This window comes from Neophocaena asiaeorientalis, unplaced genomic scaffold (assembly GCF_003031525.2).
Source record: "Neophocaena asiaeorientalis asiaeorientalis breed wild unplaced genomic scaffold, Neophocaena_asiaeorientalis_V1.1 scaffold533, whole genome shotgun sequence".
Lineage (NCBI taxonomy): Eukaryota > Metazoa > Chordata > Mammalia > Artiodactyla > Phocoenidae > Neophocaena > Neophocaena asiaeorientalis.
In genome coordinates, this window is record NW_020172671.1 from 714,523 (window position 1) to 738,121 (window position 23,599).

The window sequence follows — 23,599 nt, forward strand, 5'->3', positions numbered from 1 at the left end:
ACACATGTAATACATATCACACGTAATACATATCACACACAATTCATATCACAAAACAGTAAAATTTCAGGATTACTGAAATACATGATATTTTGGACAAATGGGTTGAATATTCTGCTTTGTCTGAATTAGACTATACCCAATAAAATTTGATAAAATAGTCCTATGAGGCATCGATTTTTGAGTGAGCTTTTGACTAGTGCTTCTATATGTATGAAAAGAGAAAAAGGGAAAAAGGACTACAATCATTTTTTTTGGCGGGGGGCGGGATCTAGATTGAGTCCACTCTTCTCCATCCCTACTTTTACAGCTCAAGTTTAGTCCCTCGATCTCTCTAACTGCCCTACTCCACTTCAAATACAGATTGTTCCTGCTGCCAAAGTGAGCATATGAAAAGCAAATAAAACCCTGTCAGCACACCACTCAAAACTCATTATTTGCTGCTCCTCGTTTATAAGATAAAGTTCAAAGTCCTTAACATGATACAGTTCCTACCTCCATTTTTAGCCTTCCTTTTAATCACTTCCTGTTTCACAGTTGATATTACAGAAACAAAAAGAATATTTCTTTCTACTGTGCCATTTTTTATGCTCTCTTCTACAGTGTTCTTCCCCAGTTCCCATCTTTACCTTCCTTTGCACAGCCTGGGGATTGTCTCTTGGGGGAAATCTTTCCATTTTACTCTTTAATTGGATTGGGCAGCTCTCATCTCTGCCCATGTTAACCCTGTGTGTCCATATCCCAAAGCACTTAACACAGGGTATTGTATTTATCTTGTTTATGTCTTGTCTCCAAATTGGACTGTGATCGCTAAGGTCTGAGACATGTATGAATAAGGAAGCTCTTTAATTATATGTCAAATTGATTGTGTAATATAGCATTACATACCTTAAGCTTTGTATGCAAAGCTTATACTTTGTATATTTTGTATTTATGCATTCTGGATTTCCTCACTGGTAAGAAATATACTTGTTAATAACAGAGTGAATTATAGTCATTCTGAAATGAGCTTAATAGAGAAAATATTATTTTCTTCCAGAAAAGATAAATTTCTAGCAGCATAGATTTTGGGGAAGAAACTCTCCTCCTTAAATCACAGTGGGGTTGCCAGAAATAGAACTTCATCCTCAAGATCCATTGTGAACAGATGTCAACATTTATTTTATGATTAGCTAATAATAACTGCCATTTATTGAAGGTCTACTCTATATCAAGCACAGTATGTTCTGTTTTACAAACTTTAATGTAATACCTACTTCAACCTTAGGAATTATGAATTATAAACACTCTTTTATAGTTATGAGACTTCCCCAAAATAATGTAACATTCCATGACAGAGAGAGACTTAAACCATATCTTTGCCTGTACCCTTATATTATCTTGTCTCACTAATGTGATTAGCTTGGTATTAATATTAAAGCATCATTAATTTGTTTAGTTAAATATCATCAAAGCTTCATTTAATTCCAATACTAGTTATATTGGTGCAAATTGGCCAATACAGGGAATTGTGACTGGAGAAATACTAAGAAATTTCATCAGCTTCCAGATTTATTTTGAAGCAAAAAAATACAGACTTTATCATGGAAGATAAAATCGCTTATACCAATCCATGCTTTCTGTATTTTTCCCCCAAGGAATTGACACAATGTTTGCTACTTGTCAGATTTCAGAAATTATCTTCCCTTGCCATCACTATTTAAAACATGAGGCATATGTGCAACATCAAAGAACTTACTTAGAAGCTATGTTATTATATATCAGGTATTTGGCAGACAGAAGGTATTTCCTAAGTTGCAGACGTTTACTATGCAAATGCAGAATAGTGTGAAGTTTGAGCACTTGGATTGTCACATCAGGGGAGTCTGAGATTGAATTTAGTCCCATCACTTTTAGCCAAATAAACACAGACAAATTACTGGGCAAAGCATTTTTTAAAACTTAGAATTGAATCTACTGATGTATCCACTAGAATGTTTTCAGTTTAAGTATGGGAAAGATATGGTTTAAATAATAAGAAAATGCATTATTTAGCACAGCATACTACCCAGAGGTATGCAAGTCTCAGACATACAGTAGAAACATCCATCTCTTGGCTCTGGGCATCTCCATGTGTTAGCTTTGTCCTTAAACTACATATTGCAAGATGGTTGCAGTAGCTCTAGTCAATACATCCAGATCCAGTCACCTCCAAAGCAGACTGATTCTTTGTGTTCATTTGAGCATGAAGAAATATTTTCCCGAAAGCACCCCACGCCCAGAAGATTGCTCCTCGCCTTCCACTGACTGACCAGAATTAAGTGACATAGTAAGATCTAATCTTATCCGTGACAAATGAAATGGAACTGCTAATATTGGCATAGACTCGTTAGGAGCCATTCCATGGAACTTGGTATGGGATCAGCAGTCCCTAAAGCATAAGAATGTACACAGAAAGATACATAGCTGAGCAAAATCAATGTCCTGTTCGGAAGAGAAAAGTCCAGAGTGAACAAGTAAGATGGCTGTTGGATAAGTAATCAATAGTTTCTGCCACAGTCCACCCGTTTTGTTATCAAGTGTTCATCCAGATGCATAGTTCTTTCCCTACATTCACTTTGAAAAATGTTTACATGAAAAAGTGCTGTCTTCATTAATAGAGAAAACCAAAAATCTTAGCCAGTTACATACAACTCTAGTATCTCCAAGTATTGTGCTGGCTTCTCCATTATATCCAGATTTAGTTCCTCATTATCTAGAGACCTATAGCCAATAGACAGTTATCATCACATCCCAAATAAATGTGATATCCGTCATAGTTGAAACTTCAGAGGTCAGTCATTGGTTCATAGATCAATATCATATCCTGCTGGTTAAGAAGACTGGTGAAGACTACCTTCGATGGAAGGGGGATGAGTTCCTTGATCAGCCTGGAATGTAGCAGAACCCATTTTACCTCACTAGAACTTTACTCTGTCATAGTCGGATATGGCTTCTGGTTCTGACTTGTGGGAAGATTTTTTTTCTGTTGGATAATGCTGCCCTAGGACATCAGTGCCATTACATATTACAACTACTGTTGCTTCTAAAACTGGATGTTTCTGCTGCTTTTGCCACCCTCTGCCAGAATCCATGGTTCGGGGGGCTTAGGTTTCATGCCTACACTCTGGTTGCAGTTAATGATGAGGAAGGTAACATCTAACCATGCTGGGAAGTATACTATGCTTCCTACCAAGCCTCCTAATTTTGCAGACACGAGGATATTCAGCTTCTGAGTGGCCAAACTAATATATAAATGGACGCTACCTATAGTTTTAGGGTTAAAATGAAGCAGTGCATATGTGGCACTGAGCCCAGGACTCACACAATATAAATGTTTGCCAATTTAAACAAATTTCATGGGTAAAAGATATAAAGTATATAAATGGGGATTGCACATGACTTCATAAAACATAATGATGGAGAAGTCATGGTTTTAAATCCTCTGTGAATGATGGAGAGAATGACAATTATGAAACATAAGTTCTATACCAGTTCTATCAAAATACCTTGTGAAAACCCATGTCTTAAGCCTTATGGGAAATGGATCTACTAACCATTTAATATTATTTACAGATTTCTCACTTCTGGAAAGCCAATGTTAATATGCATGAGATTACTGTTAATTGATTACATTAGTAGCTTAAATTTTTTAACATAGCCCTCAATTAGCAACATCATATAGTAATTTGGAATCGGCACTTTACAAGTGGAAGCCAAGAGTATGGCTTATTTGGTTAAAAAATCAAGACAATTATAAGTTATTTTATATTTAGGGGCATATTTTATTATGACAGCTTTTTCTTCAACAGTCCTATGACCTAAATGCAGGTCTTTTTCCCACCCACAAATGAATAGGTACAAATACGAAAGGCAAAATATATGATGTTCCTTTCTCTTCTAATATGCTTTATATTCTTCCTATTTTCCTACTAAATGTTTCAGCCCTACTGCCAACTATATATGTAGAGAAAATAGTTATATTACACTGATGAGTACTGATTTTTTTAATTACCTTTTCATTTCATTTTCATATTATACAAAGATAAAGGGATGGAAAGTGGCTATTTTCTCCTCCATGTTACAGGAGAATCCAGAAAAAGAAAATTTCACATCACACTCCTGATGTTACTTATTACATTTTTGTATGAAAAAAATGTTTTGTTGTTTTGGTTTTGTTTTTACAAATTACTTTTATACATGCTACTGTTTTTATTTTTTTTATTTTTGGAAATATCTCAATGTACCATTTTTGAATTTTACTATAATGCTTTACTATGTTAATGTCTCCAGCTGAGGCCAAAGTAGTTTTTATTCTTTTTATGCATAATTTTTACTTCTAAAGAACCAGTCCAGCACTCCCCTGGTGGCGCAGTGGTTGAGAGTCTGCCTGCCGATGCAGGAGACACGGGTTCGTGCCCCGGTCCGGGAAGATCCCACATGCTGTGGAGTGGCTGGGCCCGTGAGCCATGGCCGCTGAGCCTGCGCTCCGCAGCGAGAGAGGCAACAACAGTGAGAGGCCTGCGTACTCCAAAAAAAGAAAAAAAAAGAACCAGTCCAGTAATGACGTTTAAACTAAGCATATAAGAATCAAATTAAAATGAATGTGTTCTACAAATTCAGTCAGACTATTTTAGCTTCTCAGTGATTCAGTGTCATTGAAACTGTTCAAGAATTATAAGTGTCTAAAATTTCAGTGACAGCTCAGTGGTTAAGTGCTTATCTGAAAGTGTATGGATTAGTTAGTAATTAATTCATCACTTAATTTAAAATGAAGTCGAGTTCTCATTGTTGCATATATACATGCATGAACCTCAGTTACAATTCAGGCAAAATAAAATCTATCATTAAATGGGTATCCAAATTTTTTGAGACATGACTAAACAATAATGACTATCAAGGGTTTGGCATAGAAATAGCAATCAACCAGTCACTTATTAAATTCCTAGTTTGTATCTACTAGCCTATTAGACTTTTAAAGCCATTTAATAAGTGACGTTCCCTAATTTTAAATGCAATGCACTCATGGCTCTATTGTGAAATGGCTTGGGGTAAAGTGGATCATGTCATTAATCTTTTGAAAGGATGACAGATGAAGTACTCTGAAAGGCCCTCCCACTGAAATACAAGAAACACATTTTTCAGTGCATTGTTGGTTCACAATAAAGAAAATCTATAAGACTATGCATGCATACCATACAAACACAGGTACAATTATGCATATATAATTAAAAGAAGAATGAACTGAAATGAAAGTAAGAGATGAAATGTAAAGAAAGCTTGAAGATGAAATGTAAAGAAAGCTTGGTTTTCCTTGTGGCAAATGGCAATAAGTCTCTGGAATTAGGAGACTAAGACTGAGGCCCAGTCTCTTTGGATCTACAGGTGAAGAAGCTGAACTTGAAACTTTAGTATTTAGCTAAAAGCCTCACAAGCTGTTAAACTGGCACCAGCTTGGTAGTAACCCTTGGATCCAGTTAACAGAAAATGAATGAAATTATACCCAGTTTAAGACCTTCAAGATTCTCACAGCTGAAGCCCTAATAAAAATGGATTTATTGTTAAATATAACTACACACATAGGAAAACAAGCCACCATGAGTGAGTTACTAGAAATAAGAAACAGTTTCTTCAGGAAATTAGGACATGCAAAAGCCCTCCAGTATATGGTAGAATTTAGAAAGTCACATGCATGCCCATGGCAAGACACATGCTGAGGGAGACCAGAGAAGACCCTAAGCTTTCACCACTATCTGATCTATAGGCTTAATGCAAGCAGCAAGTGAAGGTTAAGACAAAATTATAAATGGTCTGGCTAGGTATTAAAGAATATCCTATCACTGAGCCAGTCCTCAAAGACTGGGAGAGGTCTTGCTATGATCTGAATGCTTCTGTCCCTTCAGAATTCATAATCCGAATGCTCATTGTGATGGTATTAGGAGGTGGGGCCTTTGGGAGGTCCTGAGGGTGGAGACCTCATGAGTAGGATTAGTGTTCTTATAAGAGAGACCCCAAAGGGCTCCCTAGACCCTTCTGCTGGTGTTAGGTTACAACAAAAAGATGGCCTTCTGTGAACCAGGAAACTTTCTCACCATACACTGAATCAACCACACCTTGATCTTGAACTTCCCAGCCTCAAGAACTGTGATAAATAAATTTCTATTGTTTATATGCCACCCAGTTTATGGTATTTTGTTATAGCAGCCCAAGCATGCGGAAATGGATATTTTTTTAATCTCCTTGAATTTAAAGAAATTCCAGTTAAAACATTGGATGGACACAAGTCTTCAAAAATCAAGAACAGCAAACCCTGGGGAAGGGAGAGACTCTGATTTCCAGAATTACCATGTTATAATATTCAAATGGATAGTTTTCAGAAACAACAATGAGATCACAAAGTATGCAAAGAAACAGAATATGGCCATTGAAAGGAACAAAATAAATTGACAGAAAATATCCCTGAAGACATTGAGTCATTGAACTTATTAGACAAAGATTTAAAACAACTGTATTAATTATGCTCAAGCAGCATGGACAAAATTAAAGGGAATGATGAAACTGATATATGAATAAAATGAGAATATCAATAAAGAGATAGAAATTATAAAAAAGAAACCAAATAGAAATTCTGGAGCTTTAAACCAAAATAACTGAAATTTTAAAAACCTAGAGGTTTTGAGAGCAGGTTTGATCAGCAGAAGAAATAATTAGTAAGCTTGAAGATAGGACAATTGAAATTATTCAGTCTGAAGAACAGAAAAAGAAAAGAAAAAAGGTGAAAAAAGTGAAAGGAGCCTAGGGACCTGTGGAATATGAGCAAATGGACCAACAAATGTATTTTATGACTCTCAGGAGGAGAAGATAGAAATAATGGTACAGAAAGAATATTTGAAGGAATAATGACCAGAAAGATCACAAATTTGAGAGAGACATGAATCTACCCATCCAGGAAGCTCAACAAACTCTATGTAAGATAAGCTTAAAGTGATCCATGTAAGATAAGTTTAAAGTGATCCATACCTAAACATATTATAGTCAAATGGTTGAAAGGTAAAAACAAAGAGAATCTTGAAAGCAGCAGGTGAAAAGTGACTTTTTAAGTACAACAAATCCTAAAAAATATTAACAGCTGATTTCAAAAAAGAAAAAGAAACTGAGAAGCAAGTGAGACAATATCTTTAAACGTTGAAAACAAAACTTTCAACCAAGAATTCTATATCTGTCTGTCAAAACTCTCCTTCAAGGATGAAAGATAAATCAAGATATTTCCAGATAAACAAAAGCTAAGAGAGCACAGAACTAAACCCACCCGTCTGTGAGCAATTAATTCTTGACAAAGGTGCCAAAAACATTCAATGGTGAAAGAATGCAGGCATACCTTGGAGATAATCGTGTGTTCAATTCTAGACCACTGCAATAAAATGAATACCACAATAAAGCGAGTCTCACAATTCTTTTGTAGTATGTATAATAGTTATGTTTACAGTATACTGTAGTCTATTAAGTGTGCAACAACATTGTGCCTAAAAAAACAGTGTACAGATCTTAATTAAAAAATACTTTATGGGGCTTCCCTGGTGGCACAGTGGTTGAGAGTCCGCCTGCCAATGCAGGGGACACAGGTTCGTGCCCCGACCCGGGAAGATCCCACATGCTGCGGGACGGCTGGGCCCGTGAGCCATGGCCGCTGAGCCTGCGCATCTGGAACCTGTTGCTCTGCAACGGGAGAGGCCACAACAGTAAGAGGCCCGCGTAGAGCAAAAAATAAAAAAATACTTTATGGGAGGTAGGGGAGGGAAGGATTGGGAGTTTGAGATTAACAGATGGAAACTAGTATATATAGGATGGATAAACAAAGTCCTACTGTATAGCACAGGGAACTATATTCAATATCCTGTGATAAACCATAATGGAGCAGAATATGAAAAAGAATATGTATATGTATAACTGAGTCACTTTGCTGTACAGAAGAAATTAACACTACATTGTAAATCAACTGTACTTCAATAATTTTTTAAAAAACTAATAAAATACTAAAGAATAAATTTAACCACGGAGGTGAAAGATCTGTACACTAAAAACTATTAAAACTATTTAAAAAATGCTAACCATAATCTGAGCCTGCAGTGAGTCATAATCATTTAGCTGGTGGAGTCTTTCCTTGATATTGATGGCTGATGAGTGATCAGGGTGGTGGTGCTGATGGTTGGGGTGGCTGTAGCAATTTCTTTTTTTTTTTTTTTCTTAAAGAATCAATTTTATTTATTTATTTTTGGTTGCATTGGGTCTTTGTTGCTGTACATGGGCTTTCTGTAGTTGTGGCAAGCGGGGGCTACTCTTCACTGCGGTGTGCAGGCTTCTCATTGTGGTGGCCTCTCCTGTTGGGGAGCACAGGCTCCAGGTGTGTGGGCTTCAGTAGCTGTAGCACACAGGCTCAGCAGCTCTGGCTCATGGGCTCCAGAGGGTAGGCTCAGTAGTTGTGGCGCACGGGCTTAGTTGCTCCGCAGCATGTGGGATCCTCCCAGACCAGGGATCGAAGCCGTGTCCCCTGCATTGGCAGGCGGATTCCTAACCACTGCACCACCAGGGGAATCCCTGTAGCAATTTCTTAAAATAAAACATTAATGCAGTTTGCCATATTGATTAACTCTTCCCTTTCACCAGTGATTTCTCTGTAGCAGGCACTGTGCTTTGATAGCATTTTATCCACAGTTGAACTTTCAAAATAGGAGTCAGTTTTCTCAAATGCTACTACTGCTTTATCAAGTTTATATAATATTCTAAATCCTTTGCTGTCATTTCAACAATCTTCACAGCATCTTCACCAAGAGGAGATTCCATCACATTCTTTGCTCATCCACAAGAAGCAACTCTCATCTGTTAATAGTTTTACCATGAAATTGCAGCAATTCAGTCCCATCTTCAGGCTCCACTTCTAATTATAATTCTCTTGCTATTTTCACCACAGCTGCGGTGACTTCCTCCACTGAAGTTTTGAACCCCTCAAAGTCCACCATGAGGGTTGGAATCAACTTCTTCCAAACTTCCATTAATGTTGATATTTTGCTCTTCCCATGAATCCCAAATGTTCTTAATGGCATCTAGAATGGTGAATCCTTTACAGAAAGGTTTTAATTTACTTTGCCCAGATCCATCAGAGGAACCACCATCTATGGCAGATACAGTCTTACAGAATGTGTTAATTAAATAATAAGACTTGAAAGTCAGAATTACTTCTTGATCCATGGGCTGCAGAATGGATGTTGTTTAGCAGACATGACAACATTAATCTTGTTTTACAGGTTCATCAGGGCTCTTGAGTGACCAGGTGCATTGTCAATAAACAATCATATTTTTAAAGGAATCTTTTTCTTTCCTGAGCAGTAGGTCTCAAAAGTGGGCTGAAAATATTCCATAAACTATGTTGTAAACAGATGTGCTATTTCCAGGCTTTATTGTTCCATTTATAGAGCACAGGCAGAGTAGCTTTAGCATAATTCTTAAGATTCCTAAGGTTTTCAGAACAGTAAATCAGCATTGGCTTCAAGTCAGCTACATATACCCTTAACAAGAGAGTCAGCCTGTCTTTTGAAGAGTTGAAGTCAGGCATTGACTTCTCTGTAGCTGTGAAAGTCCTAGATGGTGTCTTCTTCCAATATAGGCTGTTTTGTCTACACTGAAAATCTGTTGATTAGTGTAGCCACATTCATTAATTTTCTTAGCAAGATCTTCTGGGTAACTTGCTGCAGCTTCTGCTGTTCACCTTGTACTTTTATGTTATGGAGATGGCGTTTTTTCCTTAAACCTCATGAACCAATCTCTGCTAGCTTCAGACTTTTCTTTGCAGCTTACTTACCTCTCTGAGCCTTCATAGATTTGAGGAGAGTTAGGGCCTTACTCTAAATTAGGCTTTTGCTTAAGAGAATGTTGTGACTTGTTTGAACTTCCTTCTAGACCACTAAAACTTCCTCCATATCAGCAGTAAGGCTATTTCACTTTCTTATCATTCATATGTTCACTAGAGTAGTACTTTTAATTTCCTTCAAGAACAGTTTCTTTGCATTTACAACTTGCAACTTATGCAACACTTTTGAAATGCATGCATTTCTCACTAAGCTTAATCATTTCTAGCTTTTGATTTAAAGTGCGGGAGGTGGGACTCCTCTTTACAGTTGAACACTTAGAAGCCACTGTAGGGTCATTAGTTGCCCTAATTTCAATATTATTGTGTCTTAGGTAATAGGAAGGCCCAAAGAGATAGAGAAAGATGGGGGAACAGCCTGTCAGTGGAGCACTTAGAACACACACAACATTTATCATTTAAGTGTGCAGTCTTATGTGGGTGTGGATTGTGGCTCCCCAAAACCATTACAAAGAAACATCAAAAGTCACTGAGCACAGATCACCATAATAAATATAATAGTAATGAAAAAGTTTGAAATATTGTGAGAAGTATCAAAACATGACACAGCCACAAAGTATGCAAATGCTGTTTAAAAAATGGTGCTGATAGACTTGCTTGACCACAGTTTTGCCACAAAACTTCAATTTGTAAAAAATACAATATCTGCCAATCACAATAAAGCAAAGTGCAATAAGGCAGGGTTTGCCTGTAGTTGTTTCAATAAATGGTGCTTGTAAAATTGGATAGCCACATGCAGAAGAATGAAATTTGATCTTTACTTGCACTGTATACAACAGTTAAATCAAAATGGATCAAAAACCTAAATTTAAGAGCTTAAACTATAAAATTCATAGAAGAAAACATAGAAAAAAATTGTATGATATGGGATTTTGCAATGGTTTCTTAAATATGACACCAAAAGCTCAGGAAACAAAAAATGGATAAACTGAACTTCATTACATTAAAACTTTGTGGTGTCAAAGAACACTATCACAAGAGCAGAAAGACAATTCACATAATGGGAGAAAATATTTGCAACTAATATATCTGATAGGGGATTAATATCTAGAATATGTAAAGAGCTGTTATAACTCAACAACAATAAAACAAATGACTTAATTTTAAAAGGGGTAAAAGAGAAAAATAAATAAAAAGGGGTAAATGACTTGAATAGACAGTTACCAAAGAAGATACACAAATGGTTAATAAGTACATGAAAAAATGCTCAATATCATTAATTAGAGAGATGCAATCATATCCACAGTAAGATACCACTTTACACCTACCAGAAAGGGTATGATAAAAACAAAACAGAAAATAACATGTGGTGAGGATATGGAGAAATTGGAACCCTTATGAATTGCTGGTGGAAATTTAAAATGTTCAGAAGCTCTGGAAAGCAGCTTGGCAGTTCTTCAAAATGTTAAATATATGACCCAGTAATTTCAATCTGAAAACAGGGATTCAAATAAATACTTTTACACCATCATAATAGCAATATTCACCATAGATAAAAGGTAGAAACACCCTGTGTCCATCAACAGAGTAATGGTTACACCAAATTAGGTGTATACATACAATGGACTATTATTCAGCCATAAAAAGGAATGAAGTTCTTATACATGCTATAATGTAGATGAACCTCAAAGACTTTTCTTAGTGAAGTAAATCAAACACAAAAAGGCAAATATTGTGTTTTTCCACTTATATAAAATATCTAGAATATGAAAATTTGTAGAGACAGAAAGTATGTTGGAAGTTACCAGGAGATGGGGGAAAGAGGAAAATGGGGAGTTATTGTTATGGCTTAATGGTAACAAGGTTTTGGTTTGGAAAACTTTTGGAAAAAGATGGTGATAGTTGCATAGCATTGTGAATATATTGATAATTAATGCCACTGAACTGTACACTTAAAAATAGCTAAAATTGATTTTTTAATATATATTATAGTTAGCACAATAAAAAATAGTAAACAAAAATAGAGAAGACATATAATGTTAGAAATAGAAATAGGACAAGAGTACAGACAACATAGGCTAAAAGAAAGCGAATAATTATATGACAATAAATTTGAAAACTTTTTCAGCATTGACATGTTTCTATGAAAATTAAAATAACTTTGAGTCAAGAAAAAAAAAACAAAACAGAAGGCCTGAAAAAGAACATAAATGACAAACATATGAAAAAAGAACTTAATTACTAATGAAGAAAATGCAAAAGAAAAGTCATTTTTTACACCCTCTAGATTGGTAGAAATAATGAAACCTAATGTACACAAGTTGTAGGCATTTAAATTGGTAAAATAATTTCCAAATCATATGGCACAATATTATGAAATATAATTTTTGCTTTGTTATTATCCAGAAAATGCACTCATAAGTACATATATAAGCTAGTACTTGTACATTTGAGCCAGAAAATATTTAAGATTGATTGTAACCATGTTGCTTTTGATAGCAAAAAAATGGGAACAACTTAATCTCCATTAACAGGCAATTATTAATTGAGAATACTTATATTTAACTCAGTGTAGAACAGGGAAACATTTACTTTTAAGTTGTAGCCATGTAAAATTCAGTGTTTTTATATATTCTGCATTTAAACCTGACCAAAACAGTGGCTTTAATTAATGCTAGTAAAAAATGATTTAAAAATCAAGAAATAGACATAATCAAAAATTTGGTTTTTTTGTTACAAAGCTAAAAAGAATCAGCGTATGAAATCCCTCGTTTTCTTAAGAATTTATTTTTATGATACCAAAGTAACAATTATAAAAATTAGTTTTTAAATAATAATTTAAAAATTTTTAAAGCTTTTTTTCATTTATTCTCTAGTACTATTGGTAATCTCAACCATTCATTTTCTTTAACTCGTGTTGAATAATACTTTATTATAAATTATTTTTTGCTCAAGCCATGATTATATATAGGATGATATTTATGTAATTTCTTCTTATATGGATTCTTGATTTATTATTCTTTAATATTATATTGGGTTTCTAATTTAAGAATTGCAATTTAATTAAATATGAATTTTTACATAGATATATAAACAATAAATGAATGCATGAGTATATTTTGATAAGAATTAATATTAATTTTTTGTTATGGTATAATGTGTCTCCCAAAGAATTGTGCTCCTAGTTTTGCCAGCAAAATATAATATATATGAGGGATTCTGTTACCAAAGGATACACAAAAATAAACCTGATGCCTTTAAATTTAGTGATCTAGATTCAAATTTAGCTCTAACAGTTTTTAAGCTTTACTATTTCATAAAAATAGTATACTCTGTGTTTTTCTGTGCTAGCTTGTAAAAATATATGCAAATGTAACCACTCTTCAGGTACATATACATTTTTATAAAGCCTTCTTAAATTAGATTTGTATTCAGATTCCTCAAATAAGAGTGTCCTATAAACAGAAGCCATGCCATTTCATTGAAAAGTTATTACAGAAGATACAATAGAGTAAATAAAAATTATGTTATAATTATAATGATTGATAGGAATAGTCTCACATGATCTCCTGCCATAGTTTGAAATTCTTATACAGATAATTATAGATCTATAGATATATAGTATGTCCACAGTGCATTTTTGTTTGCTTTTATTATATAATGAAATATATTTGAGATGTTTGTTTCTGTTTATTGCTAGGTTATCCAGATAAATTTTGAAGAATTCGATCTGGAAATTGGCTATGACACCTTGACAATTGGTGACGGGAGCGAAGTTGGAGACCCAAGGACAGTGCTCCAAGTGTAAGTTCTCAATGTTTCTTTCTTGACTTAGCCTATTAGGTCTTTATAAAATTGTATGAAATTTTACTTTTTCTTTTCTTTCATTGATTCTTCCTACTATCACCAACAGAAGAAGCATAGTACCTTAGTTATGATCATCAACCTGCATATAGTATATTTATTAGTCCTTCTTCAGTGGTGCTTAAGGTACTTGATCCAAACACAGTTAGTTAGAAACCATTTCCAGAAAGGAACTCATTGGCAAAAGAGGCCTAGGGTGAAATTGCAGAGTGGCTGATTGGCCTTATTTTGGAAAATACCTTTGCCCTCACAGAGTTTTAGAATAGACTGGAAAAAACAATCATGAAATTGATCCCAGAGACAATAATAAAGACCTGGTCATCAAGATCTGTAGTTGAGAGTTTATCAGTGGTTTGACGTGAAGTAGTTAGCAATGAACAGCTCTCAGAGTTGAGCTAATATACTGAAAAGGTTCTTAATGTGAACAAAAAGAATGAACATAAATTGAGAAAAGGGAAATGTTAGGAACTTACCGCCAAATCCTTGGCTATCCATTCCAATGATCTACCTCTGATAGTGGTAAGAAGAAATGTCCAGGGCATGTATATATATTTTTTCTGTGATGAACCTCAAAAGGTTATGATATGCTTTCTCTCAGTATTCCTTTCATAACTGTTGATTTGCAATACAGGCTTTATCAGTGAGGTGTTTCTCAAAAATGGGGTCTTTTGCATCACAATTACCTGGTGCACTTTTTAAAATGTAGATTTCTGGACCCCTCCCATTATGTCTATTAATGTTTGCTTTATGTATTTAGGTGGTCCTATGTTGGGTGCATAGATATTTACAGATGCTATATCCTCTTGTTGGATTGATCCCTTTAACATTATGTGATGCTCTTCTTTGTCTTTTGTTACAGTCTTTATTTTAAAGTATATTTTATCTTATGTAAGTACTGCGACCCCAGCTTTCTTTTTATTTTTGTTTGCATGAAACATTTTTTTTCATTCCTTCACTTTTGGTCTGTGTGTGTTTAGATCTGAAGTGAGTCTCTTATAAGCAGCATATAGATGGGTCTTGGGTTTTTTTGTTTGTTTGATGATTGTTTAATGATTTTCTTTAGTATCATGTTTGGATTTTTTTGTCTTTATTTTCTCTGTATCTATTATAGGCTTTTGGTTTGTGGTTACCATAAGGTTCATATATAACTATTTATATATGGAAAAGTTTATTTTATGTTGATAGTCACTTAAGTTCAAATGCATTCTACAAATACTACATTTTTATTCCCTGCTTCCACATTTTATGTCTTTTACATCATGTTTTACATCTTTTTGTTTTGTGTCTTCTCTCATTATTGTATAGGGGTTGTTTTTGAACTTTCGTCATTTAACCTTCACACAGGTTTTATAAGTGATTGATCCACTATCATTACTATATATTTGCCTTTTCCAGTGAGAATTTTAGTTTCATGTGTTTTCTTATTAATTAGTGCCATTTCATTTCAACTTATAGAAGTCCCTTTAACATTTCTTGCAGGGCCAGTTTAGTGGTGGTGAACTCCTTTAGATTTTGCTTGTCTGGGAAACTCTTTATCTCACTTTCAATTCTGGATGGTAACCTTGCTGGATACAGTATTCTTGGTTGTAAATTTTTGTTTGTTTGTTTGTTTTATTTTGTTTCAGCACTTTGAATATATCATGCTGCTCCATTCTGGTCTGCAAAGTTTCTGCTGAAAAAATTGCTTCCATTATATTAACTAATTGGTTTCCTCTTACTGCTTTTAGTACTCTCTCTTTAATTTTTGACATTTTACCTATAATGTGTCTCTTTGTAGGTCTCTTTGGAGTCATCTTGTTTGGGACTCTCTGTGCTTCCTGGATCTGGATGTCTGTTTCCTTTCTAGGATAGGGAAGTTTTCAGCCAGTATTTCTTCAAATACATTTGTTCCCCATTCTCTCTTTCTTCTACTTCTGGGATCCCTATAAAGCAAATATTCTTGTGCTTGATGTTGTCCTTAAGCTATCCATATTTAATTTTTTTCCCCTTTTTGTTCTGATTGGGTGATTTCCATTACCCTGTCTTCCAGATTGCTAATCCTTCTTCTGTATCATCTTATCTGCTATTGATTCCCTTTAGTGTATTTTTCATTTAATTTATGTTACTCATGTTATTTCATTCTTTAGCTGTGATTGATTCTTTCTTATATTTTTTTAACTCTTTGTTGAAGTTCTCACTGTGTTCATCCATTCTTCTCCTGAGTTCAGTGAGCACTTTTATGACCATCATTTTGAATTCTTTACCAGATAAATTACTTATCTTCATATCATTAAGGTTTTTTTTTTCTGATGTTTTGTTTTTTCTTTTGTTTGGAGCATATTTTGTCACCTCATTTTGCCTAATTCTCTGTGTTTGTTTCTATATATTAGGCAAAACTGCTACCTCTATCAGTCTTAAAGTAGTGACTTTGTGTAGGTGATGATCCTTCTCATTCAACCCTGCCCTAGATCTTTGTTGTCTCTTAAATCTTTTTGGTTGTATATACTGCCTTATTTATTCCAATTTTCCCCTGCTGTTCAGCATGTGCCAAGACTTGTCAGTGTTCCAAAGAAAGGAATTCAGTGATCACCTAGTTTCAGGCTGATTGGATGCCAGACCCTCAGGCAGAAGCTTTTAAAGTTTTCAAATATATACAGTCCTGAGGGGCTGCACTTGTAATCCCTACTGGCCTCCAAACCTCTCCTCCTCTTTCCTTTCCTTTTCTTTTTAATTTTACAAGAAGTTCTCATAGTACTGTTATTGCAGAATCCTGTAATAACACCAAAGATTTACCTTATGTGTACATTGTAGACCCAGTACTATTCCATCTTGTTGTTATCTAGTTGTTATCTTTTCAGGAAAAAAAAAAATCCCTTCTCTTCTTATTTATCTTTATGCATTCTTGACCTCAACTTCAACTTCTCTCCTCCACCTACTACATGGATATCATTGATCAACCACAATTTTGTTGTTTATCTCTGAGCCTACTACAATTCCACTTTGTGCTTCCTAAGATAATGATGGACAAAGAGCCATTGCTTTACATGTTCTGCATATTTGTTTATGTTGTTCAAATTATTTGTAACTCCACCCCCCTAAAAATACTCAGCATTTTTATCAGGATGATGTACCTGGTAGACATTTCACCACGCTAGACTAATATCTTTCAGAAATTATATATAGTTCCTCCTAGATTTCTTTGTGGTTTTGTACCTGATAGTTTGGATTTCCTTATACTGTAATATTGTATTAGAAATTGACAGCCACAGAACTAATATGACCAGTAAGTATGTTTTTTGGTTGTTGTTTGGGAAGTGCAGTCATCCCTTGGTATCCACGGGGTATTGTTTCCAGGAACTGTCACATATATCACAATCTGCACATGCCCAAATCCCTTAGTCAGCCCTCCATATCCATAGTTCCACATACATGGGTTCAACCAACCATGGATTGTGTAGTACTGTAGTATTTATTGGAAAAAAAATCCATGTATAAGTGGACCTGTGCAGTTCAAACCCATGTTCTTCAAGGGTCAACTATACAGTGTTTTAAATAATTGAAAATTACATATAAAAAATCTGAATTTGTTGTTTCTTTCGACAGACTGGCAACACTAGGACTGGATTATCACATGGCAAAATTTGCTGGAACTCTCTTCTGTCCCCTTTAGAGAGCCCATAGGTTCTCATGGCCCTTCAACCTTGTCTTGTTTTTCACTTGAGCATCTAAGAACCCTTGCATTGCCTGCCTGGGCCTATAGGCATGTGACACATGATACAACACAAAATTTGGTTTATTCCTTAAATTTATTATTTATTATTTCCCAAATAACACATGTATTTGTTCCTTTATCTGACACTTTAGAAAAGTTGAAGTTTCTTGGGCATTAATGATAATATAGCAAATTTTGTAAGTGATCCTCACACATTCTGAGACCTATCTTTCTACATGTTTATTTGATAGATCACATTATATGTACTTCAAAAATGAAACTGTAAAACATGTATGTGATGGATAAGGTAGAGGACTAGATTTCAGGTTTAGATTCTTCAAAGCATGGACAGGGAAAGGCAGGATAGCTAGTCAGTTGACTGAAGAATATTTCTTAAACATCTTTTTTACTATATCTATCACTAAATAAAACTTAGCATTTCAGAATCTAATGAAATAATAGATGTCATCTTGTACAACTAATATCCCAGATCATGGATGCTGTATACTCCTTTAGCCACTGCCTTAAAGAATCTATGAGATAATTAATATCACAAAACTACAAACAGAAAGGTTATAGACATACAAATTTCCAGTAATCTAATAAGACACAGAAGGAAAATATCAAAATTATTATCTTAAATACCCAACCATTAGAAATGGTAAGCATAAAAGAGTACATTTATTGGGATTAAACAGTAATCTGTACAGTCCCACATGCTAAAAGAAAAAAATAATATTATGTTTGAACCATATAATTTAATCTATTCTAATGTTAAAAAATATATAGACAATAATGAATTCTGATATACCTGTTGATATTTTCTTCATAGAATAAATTATTGTATTAATAACACAGAATGGTTATTAATTACTATTTTCAAAAGAATACCAAGTTTCCAGATGGATTTCCCTATACTATCATATTCAAAGTTCACATTGAGTACTTCACCTCCAGTGGAAATAAAAATTAAAGCTTTATTCTGTGACCATTACTTTTTAGACTGTTCAATCATTGGATCTAAATTGGTCCCTTAGTGTGGGAGGGCTAAGAGAGAGTAAGAAAGATAATACATTATGTTTAAATAACCAGAAGACTCTGAGATGAGTGCATGAGTGCACACGCACACACACACACACACACACACACACACATTTTAGATGCAGACATCATAATCATATATATATTATGTTTTTGCAAAACTCAAAGTAAGAAGAATTAAGGCAATGATATTTACTATATAATTTTAAGTACTAAGAGGAAAACCCCTTTATATTTTAAATATAGCCATACACTTTCTAAAAAATGAACTCTTCGCTAATCACAAGAACCTCTTTGTAAACATGCCACAGTCCTTCAGTTTCTGCACACCTTCTTTTAAGAATTTTGACCTCAGTTGCTTCAAAAAGATCTAGTAAAATTTTTATTAGTGGATTTTCTGTGCTTTTCAAAATTCTTTTCAAGTGCAGATAATGTCTCTATTTCTTTTTATTTTGGAAGACAGGGTGAATAAATTTTTTAAGTGATTTTTATAATCCTATGTTGTATGAATTGGATCAAGTAGCAGATGACATGAGAAGTATTGGATAATTAAATGAAAGAAATAGGTTCACAATTGATTTTTTTTTTTTTTGAGGATGATCCCAAAGTTAGGTAGGCAACATAAGACCAGATAAAGAGCAAACACATTAATGAAAAGAGATCTTATGACTTGAATGAATAGTCAAGTGGAAATAGCTGTATTTTACAGACTAAGCTTCTGCTGCTGGTAGAATAAATGAAGAAAAAAACATTACATTTTTCCTTTTCTCACATTCCTGTCATCATATTGTCCCTAGTTTACACAGTAGTTCTATTTCATTACTTGTTATAATTCCTTCACTCTGAGAAGTTGTATTAATTTTGAAAAATCTGTGATTTTTTATATATTTGTCTGTCTGTAACCAGAAATGTGTTTCTTAGACCTGCTTTTCTTCCTCAGAACACAATTACACATTTCTGAAAATATCTTTCTTCTCCTTGAGTAAGTGTGACTACAACAGAACTAGGTAGCACCTACCTCCTAGAGGTGTTCAAATAAAAGCTGTCTGACTAGCTAACAGAGATTTTACAAACTTGAAGTTAGGTCAAAGGTTCCTCTGAACTCTAAGAGTCTGTGATAAGAGAACCTACTGGATTTGTATCTACCAAAGAAGCTGATATAAATTTGAGTGTACCTGAAACATATTTTTTAATAAGTTTAGCTTTCTCAACAGCAGGCCCACTCATCTGGACATTTACAAGGCTCAGAGTAAGAATACAGATAGAATCTCACATATCAAATGTCTAAATATTAAAAGTTATAAATTAAGCTACATATTGTTAAATACAATATGTTCCATCCTCCTACCTTGACAAATACACTTTCATAACAACCTAGAAGGACAAGTTTAAATTTAGAATTCTGGGACTTGTGTGATTTTCTTGTTGGAACATGAAGGTATAGGAAAGTGGTCCCAGCCCCAGCCTGCACCTGGCCACCCTCTATTCCCAAACTCAGCTCCATCCTTCACGATACATGTAGACTTCCCAGCCTACACATTCAAGCTGCCACACCTCCCTGCAAACACTGCCCACTGGGTCTAAGAGTGCACATATGGGTCATGTGTTCTGGCCCTGAGAATGTGGACCTGGAAAAGAGGCCTATGAAGGTTCAGGTAGCAGGAAATTCCAGGGTACCAGGTACCAATGAGTTGTGGAACAGTAGTTTTTAAACAAACTATAAAATAGAAGATTTGTTTTTATTTTTAATTTGTCTTGAAATGATACTTTTACAAAGTGAAAAAAAAATTTCTAGGAAAATGAAATAAAAGCACATATAAATACATTCCAAGTTTTTTTATTATGAAATTCACCAGACAGAATTACTCTTTCAAATTACTCTAGAAGTTTGAAAGATTTACTCCCAATTTCAGTTCTTACCACATTGTGGGCTGGAAATTAGTCTAGGATCTCATAGGTGAAGTGAGCAGGCACATCCCTGGGCAAGAGGTGGGCTACAGAATGGTCAGACGAAGGGATCAGGGAAGGGGCCTATCTTGCCCAAGTTTAAAAACAGTATTGCATATGGCATGGTTAATGGTCAAGAATGTATAAAAAAAAACCCCAAAAAACAGTTGAAGGGAATTTATTTTAAATAACGTTCTTCTAATGGGTAAAATTAGTCTCCATTTAGGCATTTTATTTGGCAAACTATTTACTCATCTACATGTTCCTTTTTGCTTTTCTCTTAAGTGTGATCCATGTGCTAGAGACTTTCGGCACTAAAACTATCTTTTCAATAAATTTATTTTAAAATATTAAATAGCCGAAAGTCAGAAACATAGTAAAACACAGAAAATATGTTCATTTAACAGAGAGCCATGTAATCTCATATTTGAAAGTATTTTAAAGGAGGATGAATTCAGCCTATATATTTAAGTTTATAAATTCTGATTAGTTTAATAAACACAGGATACCTCATTTTTTAAAATATTTAACCAGATAAGGAACATCCCAACCTATTCTATTTAGGTCATAGGATTGAATTAAGCATTGGAAATAAATGGTGTTTTCGCTTCCAATTTTCCTTCAATATTTAGATTCTAAAAGTTAAAATCAATTGTCATATTCTCTTCAATAAAAAAATGTATTCATATAGTCATAACATGTTCAACAGCTAAAATAGTCCTCCAAAAATGAATTATGAAAAGCTTTAAAAAAATAATTCTTATAATTTCTTCCTCTTAAGTACAAAGTATGTCAGTTTTGCAGTTCAGTAACTTATAAAAAATCTCAGTGTGCCGTATCTCTTTACCTTGAAATTTTGGTTCTGAAGAAATACTCATGACACAGTTATAAGCAATAAATTTATTAAGTAACAGAGAATACACTGTAATTGGACATCGTATGCAGTACTAAGTACTCCATATAATTTTATCAGATGAAAATTCCTAAAATTATGTGAATTTAAGCTACAAACTTAAATTCACAATTCAAAGATTTATTGCTTCAGCCATTTGCTGTCTCGTACTGTATTGCTTATTTGTGGCCTTTTCTTTCTCACACTCATGCTCGTTAATTTTCTCTCCACTGGACTTACTTGAAGGGCATTTTTTTTCTTTCTCCAGTTTGAGGTAGGATTTTTCATTCATGGCAGCTTCATGGTGGTATAGTGACAAGTTTCAATAGAGATCAGAATATAAACTTGACCAGTTGATAATAATTCAGATAATGGATTTGAACAATCATGTTAATATCTTTTAAAGACCGTTAAAAGAAGTTTTTTCTCAGATTGTTTTACATGTGCTATTTTCACACTTATGTATAAATTCGCCTGATGGTAAAAATGGATGTAATAAATTTGAGAGAACTAACAGTGATGATAGTACAATTACAGGCATTGAATACACTTCCAACCCTCATTTCGTCTGCATAAAGAAGGGAGGAGTTGTTGATTACTTGTCCACCCTTCTCATCTGTATGGCATCAAACTGAGATAGTTAAAAATGCATTCTATGAGAAATGTGATTCTCTTTCCTTTTCCTACATTTTCTCTCACACACTTTGCTGTTCCATTAATGGAGTCGCAGTAACACTATAAAGAATAATTAAGTGAACACTTGTAAAATAAAAAATAGAAAGAAAACTCTTCTTTTCCAAGATGCTCCTGGAAATTTTATGAGTATACATTGATATTGGACAACATTGTATTTGAACAAACGTGTTACAGAAGGTGAAAAAAAATGTTGTCTTAGATATCCAAACATGGTTCTATCCTATGACTATCAAATTCTGATATGTCCTGAAAAATTTTATAATGTAAAATCTCATTCTCAGATATATGTTAGTATGGGCTAACAACACTGTTCCCTGGGAACTCTTCTTTTTATTTTATTTTAATTATTTATTTTTTAACACCTTTATTGGCATATAATTGCTTTACAATTGTGTGTTAGTTTCTGCTTTATAACGAAGTGTATCAGCTATACATATACATATATCCCCATATCTCCTTCCTCTTACATCTCCCTCCCCCCCCCCCTATCCCACCCCTCTAGGTGGTTACAAAACACGGAGCTGATCTCCCTGTGTTGTGCAAGCTGATCTCCCTGTGCGATGAGGCTGCTTCCCACTAGCTATCTATTTTACATTTGTAGTATATATAAATCCATGCCACTCTCTCACTTCGTCCCAGCTTACCCTTCCCCCTCCCCGTGTCCTCAAGTCCATTCTCTACATCTGCATCTTTATTCCTGTCCTGCCCCTAGGTTCTTCAGGACATTTTTTTTTTTTTTAGATTCCATATATATGTGTTAGCATACAGTATTTGTTTTTCTCTTTCTAACTTCACTCTGTATGACAGGCTCTAGGTCTATCCACCTCACTACAAATAATTCAATTTCATTTCTTTTTAATGGCTGAATAATATTCCACTGTATATGTATGACACATCTTCTTTATCCATTCATCTGTCGATGGACACTTAGGTTGCTTCCATGTCCTGGCTATTGTAAATAGAGATGCAATGAACATTGTGGTACATGACTCTTTGAATTATGGTTTTGTCAGGGTATATGCCCAGTAGTGGGATTGCTGGGTCATATGGTAGTTCTATTTGTAGTTTTTTAAGGAACCTCCATACTGAGAACATTGTGGTACATGACTCTTTGAATTATGGTTTTGTCAGGGTATATGCCCAGTAGTGGGATTGCTGGGTCATATGGTAGTTCTATTCATAGTTTTTTTGAGGAACCTCTATACTGTTCTCCATAGTGGCTGTATCAATTTACATTCCCACCAACAGTGCAAGAGGGTTCCCTTTTCTCCACATCCTCTCCAGCATGTATGGTTTGTAGATTTTTTGATGATGGCCATTGTGACTGGTGTGAGGTGATACCTCATTGTAGTTTTGATTTTCATTTCTCTAATAATTAGTGATGTTGAGCATTCTTTCATGTATTTGTTGGCAATCTGTATATCTTCTTTGGAGAAATGTCTATTTCGGTCTTTGCCCATGTTTGGATTGGGTTGTTTGTTTTTTTGATATTGAGCTGCATAAGCTGCTTGTAAATTTTGGAGATTATTCCTTTGTCAGTTCCTTCATTTGCAAATATTTTCTCCCATTTTGAGGATTGTCTTTTCAT

At 34.4% G+C, this 23,599-nt stretch overlaps 1 protein-coding gene across 2 annotated transcripts in view; it reads left to right on the forward strand.

Moving 5' to 3' along the window:
* The window catches only part of CSMD3 (CUB and Sushi multiple domains 3), a 1,062,125-nt gene that overhangs the window by 483,975 nt on the left and 554,551 nt on the right, over window positions 1-23,599 (forward strand). For both annotated transcript variants that reach the window (XM_024739588.1, XM_024739590.1), the window contains one exon: window positions 13,581-13,684. In XM_024739588.1, the coding sequence (XP_024595356.1) occupies window positions 13,581-13,684 (104 nt within the window). The remainder of the gene's footprint in view (window positions 1-13,580; window positions 13,685-23,599) is intronic.